General features: G+C 40.0%; 2 protein-coding genes across 2 annotated transcripts; one reads left to right on the plus strand and one right to left on the minus strand.

The window, feature by feature from the left end:
- Positions 1-1,189: 1,189 nt before the first annotated feature.
- mrs2 (magnesium transporter MRS2) lies at positions 1,190-16,324 on the minus strand. Its single transcript, XM_033640759.2, has 12 exons — positions 15,314-16,324; positions 13,299-13,357; positions 12,941-12,977; positions 11,755-11,867; positions 7,256-7,417; positions 6,899-7,029; positions 6,305-6,421; positions 5,393-5,462; positions 4,959-5,041; positions 3,042-3,159; positions 2,752-2,865; positions 1,190-2,660 (listed from the first exon to the last, which is right to left on the minus strand). Exons 1-12 carry the CDS (start codon positions 15,660-15,662, stop codon positions 2,601-2,603), a joined length of 1,413 nt encoding a protein of 470 aa, XP_033496650.2. The 5' UTR covers positions 15,663-16,324; the 3' UTR covers positions 1,190-2,600.
- Positions 7,751-13,008, plus strand: LOC144464521 (integrin beta-1-like). Its single transcript, XM_078171879.1, has 7 exons — positions 7,751-7,908; positions 8,833-9,090; positions 9,192-9,402; positions 9,484-9,619; positions 9,768-10,065; positions 10,164-10,445; positions 10,835-13,008. The coding sequence occupies exons 1-7, from the start codon at positions 7,817-7,819 to the stop codon at positions 11,043-11,045; spliced, it is 1,488 nt and encodes a 495-aa protein (XP_078028005.1). The 5' UTR covers positions 7,751-7,816; the 3' UTR covers positions 11,046-13,008.
- Positions 16,325-17,443: the final 1,119 nt, after the last annotated feature.

Genomic DNA, 17,443 nt, shown 5'->3' on the forward strand with positions numbered 1-17,443 from the left:
GTCTTCACATGTTACTGATGCTAAAATTGGTCGTATATGTTGCCATATCAAACTGCAAACATTATTATTCATAAACAAACAAGTTTCAATAATAAAATGTGATCAGGTTTTGGAGCTTGTGTCAGGATGGGCTGCAGACTGACTTGGCAGAGATGGCTGCCATCTTGTTTTTAGATTGATTAGTGTTTTGTGCTCTTACTACCACTAGATGGCACAAAAAAGTGTCCACGGATGAGGACAACAGGTCTAAGTAAAATGAAGTATGAGGTCATGTAAATCAAAAATGTGGTGTCCCCTTATTAGGACACAGGGTCTCAGGGAGATATAAACTGCAGTATTTTATACATCAGAGGTGGACAGAATCACAGTTTCTACTTTTTATGGCAGTGTTTTATTTGACAATCATTTTTAAATACATGGAATTCAACATTTTAGTGATCCATACAGTTTTTATTATATTCTTTTCATATCTGATACAGGGAACAGAGTAGGCTGGCTGCAGTGTGTATGGCAGAGAAGCATCAACTTGTAAAGTAAATTTTAAACTGTAGATGACTCCCTCTGGTGCAGACAAATGGTTATGACAGCAAAATACAACAACATCCGAGTCATACCTGACATATGAAACTGAAATATTGAAAACAAAGAAACACTCTTTGAATCTGATTATTTTCTTTGTACCAAAATAATTAAACATGGAGTCCCTTTTATCTTTTAAGTAGCCTACTTTTTGTCAAAATATATTCCATCCATGAGAGAAAATGTCACTTTGCTTTTGTCTTTGCAGTGGGATTTCCTTTTTTTTGACACTTCAAGACTCTGTCAAAGCTGTAACAGACCTTTTTCACGGCAGATATTTTGACTCGTCATTGTAGGAAAAGCACAGGTGGTGTATTAAGTAACATCAATAATGGCTGCATTCTTTGACATTGTGCATGCTGGCTCACTGGAGTAGTTTACTGGGACACTAACTGGAACTCAGCCACTGTTAATGTTATCAGTCTACTATGACTAGTCAAAATGTCTGCTGTGAAAAAGGTCTACTGCTGCCATAGGTGCCTTAAAACAGGTGAATACTTTTTTATAGTAACTTAATTTTGATATTTTAAGAGATTTTGTTCTTGTTCCGTAACAAAAAGCTGAATTAAATACTCTGAGACTCAAGAAAAAAAAGACATAATTCCAAGACTGGTGATTATTTTTTAATAGGCATTAAATATTATGCAGAGATAACACAGTCAAAAGGTGAAGGCTGGATTTGTTAGAAAAATAACAAACATTTTGGGTTTATGACTCCTGAAAATTAAACTTTCTAGTGGTTCCTCGTCATGTGTTGCATAATGTCTATCAGCTTTGATGAGTTCAACCATGGAGGTAATTCTTTTTTTAATATAAATTATTTAATAAACTAGTGTGACAGGAAATTTCAGATTTTTGGTAGCTTAATTGTGTTTTTTTTTCTGCTTCCCTCTGGGGTTTCCTGACACCTACAGCTGTAAGGCATGGGCTGTCAATGTGCATCATGTCGCAGCATGACAAGAATGACAAAGCTTTCCTTTGGTGGATGGTTTCTAAATGTTTTCATTGAGGTTCTGCCTTTTAACATTTTGATCACTATCTTCAATGCAAAAAGGAACAAGACAAAGTCAACAACAGCTCTCATGTCACACTCTTGAAAGTTCCTAGTGTGTTGAGCCCCTTTTAATTTGGGGGCAAACATCAATTTAAGACACTCACAGTGGCAAAGTGACACACAGTATCAACAAAACAAAACTGGCAATATGCTTCTTTCAGAAAGAAAGCGGAGGCAGTTCAGCCATTGTTCCATCAGAAATACAACATATTATGTGGTGTGTCAACACTTCTAATTAGTCATGTTGACAGTCACATTGGTTATCAGATTATCATCTCAGAAATCCGTTTTGCTGAGCAATTAATGTTTCATAAAGTCCTTACTGTCTGACTGATGTCACACTGCTGCACACTGTAACTGAGCTTAACAAAGGCAAATTCTTACTTACCTACAGAGCATGGAGAAAATAACACTCTATACAGCTTCAAAATAGACTTTACACAATCATTTGGTTTACATTAATTTAAATAATATGATTTAAATCTTTTAACAGAAGTTTTTCACCTACAGTATGTAATTAGGTAAGCATGTAGCATGTATCATATTAGTTGGTTTTTTTTTTTCCGTTTCAGTACCAACTGCTGCCACTCGCCCACACATCCACGCACTGCTCTAAAACCACTGATGACAGAGCAGTACTCTATGCCTACATGTTTAATCGACACATGAAGATATGATGTGATCCGACATGAAGACATCTGCTCAAATATCTGAAATCACCCCAACATACTATGAGAATTGTAACGATGGGGACACCACAGCACACACAACACAGAGTCTCCAGACATTTGGTTCAGTCTCAACCTCTGCTGTAGGCATGGCAGAGCAAAACAATGAAATGTGCTACTAAATGAAAATGTCCAGCCTTTGTAGAGAGCTCAGGAGATCCAGGGTGGTAAAACAATCGTCTCTAAAGCCGCAGAGTCTGTAGGAGGTTTGTGGCATTTCACAGAGCGGAGGTAGAACATCATCTGATTCCCGCCTTGATGTCCGACGCTTTCATGTTTCTCTTCCAAACTTGAGGGATCTGTGTCACAACAAGGAGGAATGATACTAAGGATCTGATCTTAAACCACTCTTTCATCTGACATTATTGTGTAAACGTGTGTGTGTATTACTATTGGGGGAACTGAAGGCTCCAGATGTCGTCCCAAAAATGACAGCAGTCGTCTCCATATGAGCCCACTGCCCAGGAACATGAAGCCAGTTACCATCCAGAAAACACAAGGGTCCTGGTAATAAACACAAACAGTGTGAGTGTATGTGGGTACAAACATGCAAAAGGTGCAGTAAAAATGACAAATGCTCATTATAAACTATCTAAATCTAAAGTTTTGTCTTAAATTGTTCATTTTATAAGACTGACAGTCCAAAACACAAATTTAATTAAAAGAGGAAGCTGCTTCACCTCTTCGAAGGACGACTCCAAATTCATTCCAAAGGCCACCCCTATCAGACCAAATAAGGAGAGGGAGAAGGAACCCATCGCCAGCTGCAGATTCAGGCGCATCATCACGTTACGATGGCTGGAAGAAAGCAGACAGCACATGTAGAGCCACAAGCCATTTTGTTTTAAGAGCACTTAAGAATTTAAACACAACTCCTCTTTTGTTTTTGTTCACATTTTTCACAGGTAAGAGCTAAGACATTTTTATGCACTCAACAGATTTCTCTCAAACTAAGGACACAAATTTGTTAAATCTGTGTTAGTGAGCATTTCTCATTTCCCAAGATAATCCCTCCACCTGACAGGTGTGGCATATCAAGAAGCTGATTAAACAGCATCATTACTACACAGGAGTTCCTTGGGATGGTCTCAGTTCAAGGCCACTCTAAAATGTGCGGTTTTGTCACACAACATAATGCCACAGTTTTGAGGGAATGATCCATTGGCATGCTGACTGCAGGAATATCCACCAGAGCTACTGTCCATGAACTGACTGAATATTTCACTACCATAAGCCGTCACCAATGCCATTTCTTTGAATCTGGCAGTACATCCAACCGGCCTCCCAACCGCAGACATGTGTAAACACACCAGCTCAGGACCCACACATGCAGCGTCTTCACCTGCAAGATCATCTGGAAGCAGCCACCCAAACAGCTGATGCAATAATCAGTTTGCGCAACCAAATAATTCCTGCACAAACTGTCAGAGACCATCTCAGGGAAGCTCATCTGCATCCTGACGGCAGTTTGTCATTATAACCGACTTGTGCAGTTGGCAGGCTGGTTGGATGTACTGCCAAATTCAAGGAAACGACATTGGAGATGTCTTATGGTAGTGAAATGAACATTCAGTTCACGGGCAACAGCTCTAGTAAACATTCCAGCAGTCAGCATGCCAATGGCAGCTCCCTCAAACCTTGTGACGTCTCTGGCCTTGTGTTGTGTAATCACTGAAAAATTTTAGAGCGTCCTTTAACTGTGACCATCCCAAGGCACATCTGTGAAGTAATGATGCTGTTTAATCATCATTTTGTGCAAAAATGTATTTAAATGTTTATCTGACATCAAGCTTCAGCAGTCTGAGTTAGACAAATCAAGCTGATACCTGAGCTTTTGCTACTGTCCATTCACTGCTTAACTCGCTTAACAGGGAAACACTGTCCAGAGAAACAGAGAGAGGGAACTTTATACTAACAAGGATGTTACCCACATGGTTTGTTTACCCGACACTGCTGACACCTCATATTGGCTTCAAATAAACTTGTGAATCCACTTTTGCACAAAATGAAGCATGAGTATTTTGTCCCCCTTCACTTACATCTACAGTACATAAGGAGGGATCATATAAAGGCCAGTATGATCATAAAGAATTACGAGATTACATCATGAAAAATCTGTCTCAGTGTTCATATGTGCACTTGACTACTGTTTAAAGACAGTCCTGAAAATTTGTAGACCTATCTTTTTAGAGTCAAAGTTTACACATTATGCGTTCCAACATTATCAAAGCAGATTCACGCAAAATCCTGTTGCCATCAAGCCAAGACTCTGGGATTCTCTGCCTGAGGAGATTAGGCTGGCTAGCACATTACCCATTTTTAAAACACTGCTTAAAACATATTTTTATAGGCAAGCTTTCCCTTTTAATGCTGGATTTGTACCATTTGATTTGTAATTTTTGTATTTTATTTCCTTTTGTTCTATTTTTGCCTCTGTTCACAATATTTTTCTCAGCACTTAAAAAAAATTGTATTATATTTTATGTCTTTAATAACCATATTATTATTATTATTATTATTAACAGTAAGAACATACAAAACATATATACTGTTTACCCAGTGTGTGTGCACCTGTGTATGTTTGTGTGTGTGTGTACCTGTCCAGATTGATAAAGACAACACTTTCAGAGTCGTCTATCAGCCCTTTCAGCTCTCTGGTTTTATTCCCCATCTCCTCAGCCTGCACAGAGCAGTATGTTCACTGTATGAACACTCAACACAAACTCTGTGCATTACATTTAGATGACATTCAACACTGTGTGCCAATACGTTTGATATTAAACAAACAAAACAAGAGGGGTAAGTGGACAGCTCCAACACATCAATAAAGGTGCAAGTACATATAAATGTTAGGACTTTAGATCAGTTTATTAAAAATATCCATTTTAAACTACATTAATTCATTGTTGAGCATGAACTATCAGGAGCTTATCTCAATCATTTCAATATTAAATTAATTCTAATTAATTAACATCATTTTATATTAATAAGGAAAAGTGACGCATATTTATATCTGTTTAAGTAGCCCTACCTGCATAAAGTAATTCTCCAATAGCAGTTCCATCTCCTCAGCGTGGTCAATACCCAAACTGCTCTCCTCACTAGAAAGGCAGACAGACAGACAGACATATGTTAATACACACATGCACACAAAAAAATCAAAATACTGTTTTAGAGAACACCTCGCAGTTACCCAAAGCAATCAGTAAAACCATTTATATCTACGTTTTTGAAAGACACATGTTTTAATGTAAAACTTATTTCCCTTCAATCATAAAAACAGAAAAGACAACTAAAATTTTCTGCAGAACAAAGATGACAAATGTTGCCATTTTAATTCCTGCGTTTTTATGTCTCTGCGCTGGCGAAAGCCATGATCATAAAAATCTCTTTATAAGTGGTTCTGGCCCGTCCATCCACCCTGCATATGTAGTCAATCAAGTGGAGGAAGGCACCTGACTTTGGACCACAAGCCAAAGAGTTGCAGTTTCTAAATAGTCTGCAGTTTTTAATTTTATTTTTGAAAAACAGAAGTAAAACATATTTGTTTGTGCATAACACAAAACATATATTCTTTTTTTCATTTGTGGCCATTATCAAGTGTTTGGGTTTAGATTTTGGTAAAGGAATGCTTATCGCTTGCATTGTGTCTTGCATATTCAGTTTAAATGAGGTCAGAAAAAAGAAAAAAAATTGAAAGGAAAAAAGACCTGTTAGTCAGAACCCAAACATTAACCTAACTGCAACCACTTATTTCTGCAGTGCCTGACCGTTACCAAATCTAAGCCCCAAACCCAACCAATGAGGAGGAAGGTAAATAAAAATACTGATTGAAGAGGGAACAGACTTTGACACCTTAGAGATCAATAAAGTCTATCCCTTCTTATCTTTTACTGCAACCACCGTGGGACACTGTGTGTATTTAAGTTCGTGTGTAACTTACAAAACTCTCGGGTCTGTCCACTTGGTCAGACAAAGTTCTTCAATGATCTCGTCCTCATCCAAAATCTTCAGCAAGGTGTCCTTAAAGACTTTTATGTCCGTCTCCAACTCTGATAAGCTGTCAGAGACACAAGAGTCAGGAGGGAAACTGAGCGAGAGACAAAACATAATGTCAATATTCACAGTGAATGTTTAGATCTAATTGTTGCCTAACTGGATCCGTACTTCTTAGATCCGAGGAAAGACAAAGGGTGTTAAGAATAGCTGAACGTGACAGGAGATGTGTTAAGGGCCAATGATGGGATTACGTAATAAAACTACGGGGAAGTTAGCAGAGAAGATAGCATACATGTAGGAAACAATTAAAGTGTGAGACCTGAGCCCTGAGGCACGCCACACGAGATTAACACGGCCTTATAAAGGTGATCATTAATGGTGACCGACTATTGTGATGAAAACCAACACAGTCCCAATGGTGCTGACTCAGTTCCTCATATCCACAGTACAGAAAAGCATTGCAATCTTGATGCTATCTACCCTCGTTTATTAGTGCATTTACAAACTATGGTGATGTACAAGTGGCTGTGCGCTTTACCTCTTGCTGTTCTGCAGCAGTATATGTAGTTTACTTCTATCAACGGAAAGGATTTTAGGATCCACCAGGGATTCCAATGTGTCCAACATTACTGGTTCGACCTCATTCAGCCGAGCTTGTAAAGTGTTTACCTGTCGACGCATACACACAAAGACACATTAATGCACAAGCAGACAATCAGAGCCTCATGTACAGTACCAGTCGAAAGTTTGGACACCCTTGCTAATTTACTCGAATGAGAAAGACTGTCCAAACTTTTGACTGGTAGTTTATGTCCTTAATTCACAGGCCAGTTTTTATCCTGGTTAGGACGTGCTTAAACACATAAACACACAATGTTTCTTTAATCTGGCTGACCTTGTGCTGCAGGATGGCCTCCAGTGCTCTGAACTCGAAGGGCAGTGAGTGTGATTGTGATGCCAGCTGAGGGGCCAGTTCCAGCACCAGCCATCGCTCCAGCCCGAAACCTCGGAAATCCAACACCAACAGCGACTGCGGGGTCACGATGGCTTTCAAATACTGTGGAGAAGACAGAGGGACAAGGGGGGAGGTTAGCCTCTTTAGAAAACACTGAAACATTTACTCTGAGATTGACATGACTTTAATATTTTGTAGCAACTGATGCACGGCTTTTATAAATACTTTTTTCTACATGACATGTAAATGTGACTGTGTCTGTGTCTGTGCACACACAGCCGTGTGCTACATTTGGATGACTGCAGTCCCAATAGTTGACTCTGATCTGTAAATATTTGCAGTGAAAGACCTGAAAAACTCTAAAACACTAAAGTACACTTCTGTGTTTGTTTTCTAAAGCCACAGTTAGATATCCACAACAGCCGCACCAATCAGGAATCAGGATGAGTGATGGATAATGATTCTGCTTCCTGGGTCTAATGCAATATTCACACCCAGTCCATGTATATGACTGATGCTCGTCAGTGTGCCAGTGTTCAGTCGTACATAGTCCCAAGATGCAGCTATGACACAGACAGCTCTCAGTACTTAAGGTAATGTAACTGCACTGCTCTGAATCTGTTTTTTTTTTCTTTTATTGATTTAGCACATTATAAGTATATTTAGCTACTTACAGTTCTGCTTGTTTGTCTTCGTAACATCATACTTGCTTTGTTGTTATTGTTGTTTTCCCAGTTTTAGACAAATGATTTCTATGGCTTCTATACTTGTGGGTATACAGGATATTTTAAAGGTGTAGTATGTAGGATTTTCTGGCATCTAGCAATGAGGTTGCAGAATTGAAAATTTAAAAAAATGAGAATAGCCCCATCTAGAGCCAGTATTTGATTTGTCCGTTCTGGGCTACTGTAAAACAACATGGTAGACTCCGTGGAAGAGGACCCGCTCTGTATGTAGATATAAATGGCTCATTATAAGGTAACAGAAACACGACAAGTCTAATTTTTAGGTGATTACAACCTAATGTAAACATGGTTATGAATATTATATTCCATTTCTGCCAATACATGCTCTTGAATCCTACACAGTGGACCTCAAATTAAATGTTGGTAAACTCCTAAACGGACAAAAGGATGCAAAATTGCTTTGCACATGTAATGAATCCAAACCTGACTCTAGGCTTGTATTTTCACTGTTTAGCAGTCTAATCTAAACAGATTTTGTCTAATTTCGTCCGTCTTATTCTTTATTTTTAAGTCGTCCACACAGGAGATAATAAAGAATCAGTGAACAAATCAGTAAAGAATAAAGAGGAAAAACACTTTGGTTATTTAACTTCCTAAAAGTATGCCACAGTATGTCCTTTTGCTAAAGTCTCGTCTATTTTTTTATCATATACAACTGTAATTTTTTTGTATATCTGCACTCTTGTTCTTTTTTTTTTAATCAAAATTTATAATCAGTGACTAAATTACTGCTTTTATGTACATCATCCCGCCACTTTTTTCTGTCTGCAGGATGTCTGCGAAGCTGCTCTGTCTCTGCCTGCTGCTGGTTCTGTTGGTTCCCAGCTGGGCTGAAAATCACACGTGTCTCACATCAGCCTTCAACTGTGAAGAATGCATCCAGTCTGGCCCGATGTGTGCTTGGTGCTCCACTGCCCCTAGCGCTAATGTTCGCTGTCATACCTCAAAAGGCCTGCGGAATGCCGGCTGTCATAAAAATGACATATACAACCCTAAGGGCAGGGTGCAGGTTGTCAAGAATGACAGCAGGTAAGTATCCTGACGCTAGTGCTAGTTTACAGTGTCACTATTTGACCACAATAAATTCTAATGAGTTTATCTTCTTGATGGTGATTACTAAACTTCTACAGCACCGAGCCAGCAGATACCAAGACCCTGTTCCTCCAGCCCCAGGAGCTCTCCCTCCACTTGAGGCCGGGTGTGAGCCAGTCCTTCCCTCTCACTATCACCATGCCTGCAGAACAGCCTCTCACAGAGCTGACTGTGGACACCAGCCCTGTGCCGGCAGGCATCAACATCACATTCGCTATCATTATGAATGAAAACCCTGTGGTCATACAGGTCAGCAAAACTAAGATGCACATATTGAGCATGACATTAGGAAATAAAAATTATGTTAATAATAAAGTCTCTTTTTTCTAGGTGACTGCTGAGGCTGCTCAGTGTCCCAGTGAGAGTGATGACTCAGACCAGAATCAGAACAGGACTGGGCCCTGGTCTGTCCACATCACACCCCGAGGCTTTTCACTGAGTGTGAAGTTAGAGATAACTTTAGAGTGTGAGTATAACTTCCATGATACAGTCAATATACTGTGAAAGAGCTAAGTATCAGAAAATCCCAATATTGGAATATAAAAACACGACAACAGAAGGAACAGAGAGCAAACATTTGTCTTAAAACATTATAATAACATTTGTTGCCCCAGGTCAGTGTGACTGCAAGAAAATCCCTGAAGAACGCAGCCCTGCCTGCAATGGCCACGGGGCTCATGTGTGTGGCCGGTGTATGTGCTACGATCCTTACGTGGGACAACAGTGCGAGAGGGATCTTTTTGAGCGAGGTGATGAATACTGTCGCCCAGGCCCAAATGACCCTTTGTGTAGCGGTAGAGGAGACTGTGTGGCGGGTTACTGTGAGTGCAAGAGGCGAGCAAACCCGGAAGAAAGGTACAGCGGACAATACTGCGAGTGCAGCAACTTCGACTGTCCATACCACAACGGCAGGTATGAAATGTGATGACTAGTCATGGAATATTCTGTTTTAATACCAACTTACACAAACAGTTTCATAGTAAAAATAACTGAAAAATGTTCTCTAACAGTATATGTGGAGGCCATGGGAAGTGCGAATGTGGGAGGTGCATTTGTGATGTCAGTTGGACCAATGAAGACTGCGGCTGCTCCCTGGAAACTGCTTCATGTTTGGCAAGAAATGGGCAGCTGTGTAATGGTAGAGGAATTTGTCAATGTGGAACATGTAGATGTACCGATAACAAATTCACAGGCCCGACCTGTGAGAACTGCCCTGTTTGTCCAGGCGTATGTATGGAGCACAGGGAGTGTGTGGAGTGTCGGGCGTTTGGGACTGGAGCACGGAAAGACAGGTGAGAACCGGTTGCATTTTGTAGGCTTTGTGACTTCATTCTCTACTCAGGACATTATTACTCCACTCTGTCTTTATATAGCAAATAGTGGTTTGCTGCTACATTAATGTTCTGAATGTCGCATACAGAACCTTTAAATGACCGACACAATGTCATTTTACAGCTACTGTAGTCTTCCTCAGATACAGTATTTTCATATTTCTAATTTCGCAACTCATTATTGTTATGGGATGTCCACTATAGATTCCTTCACAAAGTAAAGAGCAAAAATATACATATCTTCCTTTTGCCATAAGCGTCTCCATCAAAATGCAGCTGAACTACACATTTTGGCTTAATTTAGATTTGCCTATGTCTTGAATCACATGCATTCTCTCACTCATCGCCAGGTGCGACATAGAGTGTGCCTACTTCTACATGACAAAGGTGAAGACCAGAGATGATGTCCTGAGATTGATGTCAGAGTTTCAGGGAGACCCTGTTGCACATTGTAAAGAGAGAGACGAAGACGACTGCTTCTTCTACTACAGCTACATGGTAACGCCCTCTGGGAAAAAGGTGACTGTGGCGCAGATTAAGGAGTGCTCTTATTGGGGCTGAAAAGTGACGTGCCTTAAACCTGCATTGTTGCTATTGGCCAACAGGGGGTAACTTCACTAGCTGCAAAAAGAACACCAGCCAAACAGAAGTTCACAAAGCAATGGTTGACATCACAGTTGCTACACCAGCTTCTTTGGTATAGTCAATGGGAATGTTCTTGTGTACTGTAGAAGAGATGATGTGGCAGGGGAGAGGGGTGTGATGACAGGTGTCCAAACATTTTTTTCCCCTGACTATAACGTAACTACTGGTCCAAGTCAGCCTCACGCTTTGAGGTTTAGTTCACTACATATTTAATTTAGTTTTTTGGTCCTAAAACCCTAAGTGCATCTTAATTGTTGTAAAAAACAAGGTATATAAAATAATTTCTAACCTTTGATACGGCGCCTTCATGAGAAACCTTTTTTCCTGTTGTCATTATTTTACTGCACTGTGTCATCCTCTCTGCGACATCATGTCTAATTTACACTAAGGCTAAATACCTCTACTTTAAAATGGAGTTGTAATAAGGTCTACCTCAGCAGGAGAAGTAGATGAAAACTTGCTGCAGAACTATGCCATGAAAGACAAACTGTTACCATATCAGTGATTTGCCTTGGATTATGGTCACAAAATGTTTCCTGATCAACAGCCAGATCAAAGATGATCAAGATTTGGTTGAGAACAGAAAGGTCACAAAGTGTGCACGAACAAAAGAAACAGAGCATACCTCCATTCGTATGATAATGCAGTTGTTTCTAGGTATGAGGCAAGTGCTGTGCTGAAAACGAAGGTCTCTGGCCTGAAGACTTAGCTCCTGGCAAAGCTCAGCTTTCTTTTTCTCTGTAAGAAAAAGAGAAACAATTCAGTTGCAGTTACAGTTTACATCCATGTCCGTGAAAACATGAATGCTTCACGCATTCAAGGTGGCCAAGATTAGTCATCAATTTAGTACCTGACCAAATGTCTCCCTTTTCGTTCCTGAGATATGATGTTGTACGATGGCTAGAAAAGTGTTTTTGCAGAACATTATGATGTGACAATGAAGTTGACCTTTGACCTTTTGGATATAAAATGTCATCACTTCATCATTATATCCTGTTAGACATTTATGTGAAATTTTGTTATAATTAGCGTAAGAATTATTAAGATATGACCGACAACCAAATTCTAATCAGTTCATTCTTAAGTCCAAGTGGATGTTTGTGCCAAATTTGAGAAATTCCTGCATGGCCTTCTTAAGAGACTACATTCACAAGAACGAGAAGAATAAAAGGTCATATTGACCTTGACCTTATTTGGCCCGCAAAATCTAATCAGTTCTTTGTTGAATCCAATTGAACATCTGTGCCAAATTTAAGAAATTCCCTCAAGGCATTCTTGAGATATCGCATTCACAAGAGTGAGACACATGAGGTCCCAGTGACCTTTGACCACAAAAATCAAATGAGTTGATTGTTGTGTCTGAGTGGAGTTTGTGCCAAATTGGAAGAAATTCACTTAAAGAGTTCTTCAGGTATCACATTCACGAGAACAGGACAGTCAACCTGAAAACATTACTTTCGGACATGGCTATCGCTGGCGCAGAGGCAAAAAAAAAGGAAAAAAATGTTGTTGCAGGGATGTAACAGCGCGAGGGAGGTCATGCAGCCCGTAAGAGAATGGTCACATCAGAGGTCAAGCCACAAGAAACACAGCAATAGTGAGCAACAGTGTGCTGTATGTCCAACTGTGCATGGCACAAATGACAAAGTATAGTCCGATGGCACATGACAGTGCCTTCACTCTAGTTAGGGTGGTGACATCACCGGATAATCAATCATCACTTTCACTGACAACCATGAATTTTGCTCCTCAAATAAAAGACAGCAGAGAAGTAAATTAAAGATAAATAAGATTTATTTCCTAACACTTACCAAATGTTGTCACATTTCCCTCTTGGTCGAAATTCATCTGTGAACGAAATAAAAACGAAACTGATCAACCAGCTTGGCAATCACAGTTATTCAAACTAATAGTTCAACACATACATTTCTCAATTATGGGATCAATAAAGGTGTATCTTATCTTATCTTATCTTAAAAGGTATGACACTCTGGTGGCTGTTTGATAATACATCTGGGTTAAATCCAGCAGATAAAATCCAACAGTGTGCATCTGTTTCTCCAAAAGCATCCTGCTATCAAGTGCACTGCACTTCGATTTAAAAGTACTGAAGACTGTTCAGTAACAACTGAAATGTTTTTGGCGAATTGCCCTTGATGAATCTCTTACCACTATAAAAGCTGGAGACACACTGGAAATGTCTGTCACTCTGTGGCGGATAAAGGACACTGTTCAAAGAAAAGACAAAGTAAAACCACACATGAAGCAACATTTCTCTTCTTTGACAACAGCTATAATGAGAATTGCTGAAAACATCAATACACTGCTCTGTAACTGTTCTCACCTTAGCAGGCTTGATACTCACCATGTTAGGAGTTAAATCACTATGATGTTGAAGGGCTAATAAGTAGGGCTGGATATCATTTAAAAAAAATTACGATCCCAGTACCACTACCAGTGCAGTGAAAGAAAAATCATTACCAATAAAGTGTATCATTTGATGTCTTTTTTTCTACTTCAGCACTCAGTTACATAAAATGCCACCAGATGCCTCAGGCGTATAGTATAGCTATTCTTTCCAACGTCTGAGTGTCATCTTGCCAACTCCATCAAACAGAGTGCTGAAGGAATGAGTCCTAAATGAGTTAGCATTTTAGCACTCCTTGTTCCTTCATCTCAAAGTCAATGGGTTTGTTAAATGGGTTTTGGTTAGATGCCTGAAATAAGGTCTGTGGTTGAACAAGCTAACGAGACTTTCACGTGTTGGTCTATGGCGAAAAAGAATATGTTAGTAAATAGAGTGTCCCAGGGATGACGTTCTTATTTGGGCCAATGCGGAGGTCAGCTGGTTCCCTCGCCAAAAAGCCTATGGGATTTTTCCATTGGATTTTGGAGTACTGCAGTAAACAAACAAGCAAGATAATCTTCACAACTGAACACCACTTTCATGATTGTCGAAGCGTAAATGCAATCGCCAGAAGTAAAAAGCTAACATGAGGCTTTAAACAAACTACGCCACAGTTGCATGACTTCGCCACCACGACCAGGCTGCAAAGCCGTTTATGGACGCGATGACGTTCTGTAGTCTCATTAAGCCACTTGTTAGCAACTGCCTTTTTAAAGACACACTGAAGCTTCAAAGTTCACAAATGGGGTATTTACTGACGTGTTTTACGTCGTAGAACAAATCATGACAGTGTCTTCAGCTTGTGTTAACCACAGGCCTTATTTCAGGCATCTAACCAAAAACCCACTCAAAAAAACCCATTGACTTTGAGACGAGGAAAGCGGGAGTGCTAAAATGCTAACTTATTTCCTGGTTTTAGGACTCATTCCTGGAGCACTTAAGACTTTACGCTGTGATGACGTCACACTTTTTTTTTTTTTTTTTTTTTTTAAAAAGTTCCCCTTCTCATAATAGCAAGAGTCATAATTAACCTTGTTTAAACTTGTCTGCAGGTCAAAGTGTCCTGTCCACAGTTTTAGAGACCTCTTTTTTATAATAGTGGTCTATGAGTAAAGTGTTTTTAGAGCTGCAGGGGATTTTTTTTTTGTTGTTGCTGCAACACTGCCAGGGGCCACTGGGAAAAATCGGAAGCAAGGGTGAGCTGCGTTCCCTGGTGAAAACGACCAAGCTTGCATTACGTCACCCACTAGTGGGAGTGCTTATTGGTCCAGTGCAGCGTAGTGCATTCTGGAACTTGTAGGTTTTCTACTTCTTGAGCAAAAGCAACTGCTACAGCCTTTTTTCTCAGTTTTCTCTGGTCCTGCAGCACCAACGTCCGAAGTATTTGAGTATTTCCACTGCATAGAAAGCCCAATTTTATATTAAAAGAAGACCATTTATAGCCAAACCATAGGACAGATGTGAGAATATCACTGAATTTGTGTCAATCAATTTCTTATCATCTTGCTAAGGTTAGCCAAATCTTTTTGAGCATGACTTTTAAAATTCAGCTGATTCCTTAATCCTTTACCTCTGTGTATGTTTTCAATAAGCTCACCTTTAATTCCAGTATCTAAGGATTGTGCTGCAGGTAGATTTTTAATGGTAAAATGTATTGAAAAAGAAAAACCATATGTTTACCTCTAGATATGACCAATAAATGACTGTCAAACACAATAAAGGTAATGTCAGCATACATTTCAAAAGTATGAATTCACACGATGTCTCTCATTCTTACCAGGCTGTGTTGCACCTTCTTGCAGCAGGTTCTCCTTCCTCACCACATCAGACTGAAATCTTGTGGGGTGACATTTTGCCAGTGATTGACCGCAGAGTGTATTTGAACCAGCACCACTGTAACTCCTGCAGTACAGTCCCAGTTTCCTATTTCCACATGGCACAGTGTACTTCAGTGGGTAGACTACTGTGCGAGCACTGCAAAGCATACGGTTTCGAGTTCCACTCATTCTTGAGGAAAAATAACACACAGAGCTAGAAAGGAGCTTTGGATAAAAGTTGCCACCAAATGGCAGATACATCCTGCTGCAGTTTATACAGCCAGCCAGCAGCACCCTGTGTAGTCTCATCTCCTCATACAACCACTACTGCAGACGCATCCACCAGCAGAAAGAAAAGGAAGCTTCAGCCTTCAGAAAGAGCGAATACAGGTGTGTCGTAAAAAGATGACAGTGTGTATAATCCCTGGGTCCTCTGCTTAGTGGCTCCCCGGTGGCCTCGAGCTGTTTGCCCGTTTGCTCTTTAAACTAGACAGTCCATATCCGCAGGTAGAGGAATGGCAGTTCGTGCATATTATTTACAGTATGAGTAAATATTAGGTAACGTAGCCTCCCGTAGCGCCAGTCATGCTGTTTGTTGTCCTCGTTAACTTTCCTCACAGTGTTTTCAACAGTGCTGTGCAGCTCTCCATGTTAGTTATGCTAGTTATGTCACCTGCTAATATCAGCAACAGCTTTTGCTCTTCGTTAATTATCAACTTTAAAAATTCGTGACAGTAAAAGAAGACACAAGTAACACGAGTCCGTTACCTGCCGCTAACTACACACTCTCCTGAACCAACACATTAGGCTGTGCTTTGGTCCGACAACTTGTTTAAGTTAGCATCATGGGGGAAACTAGCCAACAAGAGGACAGAGGCAAGAGCACTGTGAGTGACCATAATGCACCGCGGCGACATGGACCGGCTGCCGAAGATCGTCTCTGCACATGTGAATCACTCTGACTGGGAAAAGTTAAAATATATGCTTGATAGAGATAAAAAGGTAGGCTACTCATGGTCTTTAAAAATCATTAGATGGATCTTCAAATTATGAATGTAGGTGTTGAAATTATTTTCATTACGTCAAACAAATTAAGGGACTGTACTTTATTTATCATAGGAGGGGGTAGCTCTGGTGTGACTCCATTTTTGTCAGTCTTGGAAAACCTGTAAAAGCCATGGCATTTCACAATCTCGTTTTCCAGGCCTGGAAAAGTCATGGAATTACTAAAAATCACAGATAGTTTTGGAAAATAATTACAGTATTCTTTGGCAGTAGCTTACCCCATAGGGACCCAGGTTGGGAACCGGAGGGTCGTCGATTCAAGTCCCGGTCCGGACCACATATGGAGCATGGACTGGCAGCTGGAGAGGTGCCAGTCTGCTGCCTGGGCACTGCTGAGGTGCCCTTGAGCAAAGCACCAAACCCCCAACTGCTTGGGGCGCCTGCTCATAGGCAGCCCCCTCACCTGACATGTCTCTATTTAATGCATATATAGGTCCTGTTTGTTCATGTGTGTGTATTTCGGGTCTCTTTGTATATGACAACACAGTGGAAAAAATGGAAAAATTGAATTTCCCCTCAGGGATAAATAAAGTCTATTTTCTTCTTCTTCCAGGGATAATCTCCAATATAATGTAACATAATAGCAATTTTATTTTCTATAAGTTATCTGTTGACATAAGGTAGCTCTAACATGCATCAGCTACATGATATATTATTTCAGCATTGACATTGTGATACGTAATAGTTGCATCCCAGGATGTGCAAACAACTTATTTGTTGCCTTGTTGAAGGAAAATTTGCTTTGTGCTCATTTTCCATGACTTATACCAAGCAAGTCTTCCCCACTAAGAAAGGTTACAGGTATATGTGATTTAGTGTGTAGGAAAGTACCATAACTGGGCTGGCAGGGCATGCATTTTAGAAATAGAAATTTTCTGATGGGTCCTTGAAAAGTCACAGAAAAGTTGGGAAATTCTGTCCATTAAAATGTGTGGGAATCCTTTTTTTTCTCAGTATCTTGACCCTCCCCAAAGATACAAATATTTTTCCTAAGTTGAGCCTCCCTGACTAACTGGGCAAAAATG

The sequence above is a fragment of the Epinephelus lanceolatus genome, chromosome 10 (assembly GCF_041903045.1).
Source record: "Epinephelus lanceolatus isolate andai-2023 chromosome 10, ASM4190304v1, whole genome shotgun sequence".
Taxonomy (NCBI): Eukaryota; Metazoa; Chordata; class Actinopteri; order Perciformes; family Serranidae; genus Epinephelus; species Epinephelus lanceolatus.